Genomic DNA, 2,282 nt, shown 5'->3' on the forward strand with positions numbered 1-2,282 from the left:
ACAGAATCTGAAGGGGGCACAGAGGGGTACGATCCAGATGCTTGGTTGGTGTCTCCTAAGGAGGCCTCCTCATGCGATATCGGATGGTGTTCAAAGAACTTGGAGACAAACAGCAAACTGTGAGGTAAGCACAGAACAAAAACAAACCTAACTTGTGCAAAACCCAAAAGCTTCACAGCACAATACACTCAGGAGGAAAAAAATTATGGATTAAATTTTGTATTTTACAATAAAGAATGCATTGACACGCGCCATAAGTTGTAACTTAACTGCAAAGGAGCAAGAGTTAGTGCCCTAAACATCTTCTTGTATCAAGTAATTTTGAAATATCTTTAGGATACTTGAAGCAGTAAAGAAAAACCTGGTTGCTAGGCAGTGGAACTAATATGCAAATTTTACCTACATGTTAATTCATAGTAAATTAATTGGAAAGCTGTGTTGATGTAATACTAAGAAGGGACTGCGAAATGGGGTTAAAACTATGGTATCTGCACCTCTGAGCTCATTATCTAAAAGTGCCTAAGGAAACTACAATGAATGAAAGCATAAGGAAAAAGTAAATACATTTTTCAAGAACTAACATTTGGAAGTGTTAAAATCTATTTAAATGGCTTTCCTGAAGCTGACAAACTGAACGGACCCTGTATTCAGAAGTAAGATGACTACAGACTGAGCATCAATTTTGGTTAGGGAATTTAGTATAGAATAAATTGAGTAAAAAAAAATCCTAAAAAGCCATAGTGGGTGGGGCAGTCCACATCCTTTTTACCTAGTTCTATGAAACCGGAAATGTAAAACAAAATTCAAATTCAACCTTATGGATCTAGGGAACTCTATGGTATCTGTGGTCAAAGATAATAAATCTGCATCTAAACATTGCAGATAGGCCCTATACATCTCCTTAAGAGAAATATTTCACTGCAGAGTGATAACTACAACCAATGCCAAGTTCTTCCTGTGCCATCAAGAAGATACCACCTCTCCTATGCATCTTCTAAGGAACGATTTCACAGTACACTTAAAAAAACTGAACATCAACATCTCTGAAAACAAGAACTAAATAAACTTACAAAACAATTTGATTATTGTATTTTCTCTGGTGCTTCTCTTCACTCTCAATTATATCTGTCAACTGTGTGCATTATATATGGAAACGCAGCAAAAGTCTGAATTAAAAAACAAAAGTTAGGAGTTTTGATTACTTACTCAAGCTGGTCATAATTAACACACATCAGTGGGACCTCTGTACTACAGCGCTGGTGAAATTTATAACCACAAGTCTGGCATCGGAATCCCTGGAAAAGCAGTTTTCGACAGAAGTCGCAGAACGCTAAAGTGAAAAATGTCTTTCGTACCTGTGGTGTCAAAAATAATCACAGTTAGATAAGACATTTTTGTGAGCCTGACACAAACTATTTACTTTCACTAAAATATAAAATGTCATATGCTTTTACTCTCTTTTTGGGTCTTGGAGATACAGATTATATACACAATGAGCAAAAGTTATTTTATACATGCTGGGTGCGTCTACACATGTGCTTTACTGTTGAGCTGACTAATTAGCTCCACAGTAACACATCACCATCTAAACGTGCGGCACTAGTAAGCTGTAGTAAACCAAGTAACTCCACTATAGGATAGTACTGTCCAGGACAAGTTATTTAGTGAACTGAAACACGCATAGACAGTGACTGGAGCTGGCTGGGGCACAAGAGTGCTATGATGCGGGGTTGCCTGCTGGCTACCCCCACAGTGTAGCACCCTTGTGCCCAGCCAGCCCCTCCACAGGCCGTTGAGTCTCCGGGCCCTCAGCCATCTGGGGCTGATCCGCCCTGGCTCGTGTAAATGCTGCACCTAGATAGCAATAAACACCTGCGCAAACTGTGCGGGAGTTTATTCAGGTGCATTAATAGTAAGAGTAGATGCAGCCACTGTGGTCTTCTACTTAAAGTAGACTTAATTATCAAAAATTAGGACTTCCTTTCAACAGTTTATCAGACTAAAATAAAGACGATATAAAACAAACTGGATTATAAAAACAGAAGAATTTAGGCCAGAGTTTTCAGATCTGAGTGCCTGAAGCTAGCCATCTAAATTGAGCACTCAGGCAGTGACTTGATTTTTAAAAGGTGTATGTACCTACAACTTCTACTGACTTCAGCTGGAGAGGGTACTTTCAGCACATCTAACAGATCACATGCACTTAAGCTCTTTATATGAAGATTTAAGTGGCTATCCCTAGGCATCCAAGTTTAAAAACAAAAAAAAAAAAAAAAAAAAAA

At 38.4% G+C, this 2,282-nt stretch overlaps 1 protein-coding gene across 1 annotated transcript in view; it reads right to left on the reverse strand.

Moving 5' to 3' along the window:
* The window catches only part of BRAF (B-Raf proto-oncogene, serine/threonine kinase), a 148,661-nt gene that overhangs the window by 40,627 nt on the left and 105,752 nt on the right, over positions 1-2,282 (reverse strand). The window contains exons 6-7 of the mRNA XM_006019543.2: positions 1,207-1,355; positions 3-117 (exon numbers count right to left, since the gene is read on the reverse strand). Coding sequence (XP_006019605.2) covers positions 3-117; positions 1,207-1,355 — 264 coding nt within the window. The remainder of the gene's footprint in view (positions 1-2; positions 118-1,206; positions 1,356-2,282) is intronic.

The sequence above is a fragment of the Alligator sinensis genome, unplaced genomic scaffold (genome assembly GCF_000455745.1).
Source record: "Alligator sinensis unplaced genomic scaffold, ASM45574v1 scaffold74_2, whole genome shotgun sequence".
NCBI classification, from domain to species: Eukaryota; Metazoa; Chordata; order Crocodylia; family Alligatoridae; genus Alligator; species Alligator sinensis.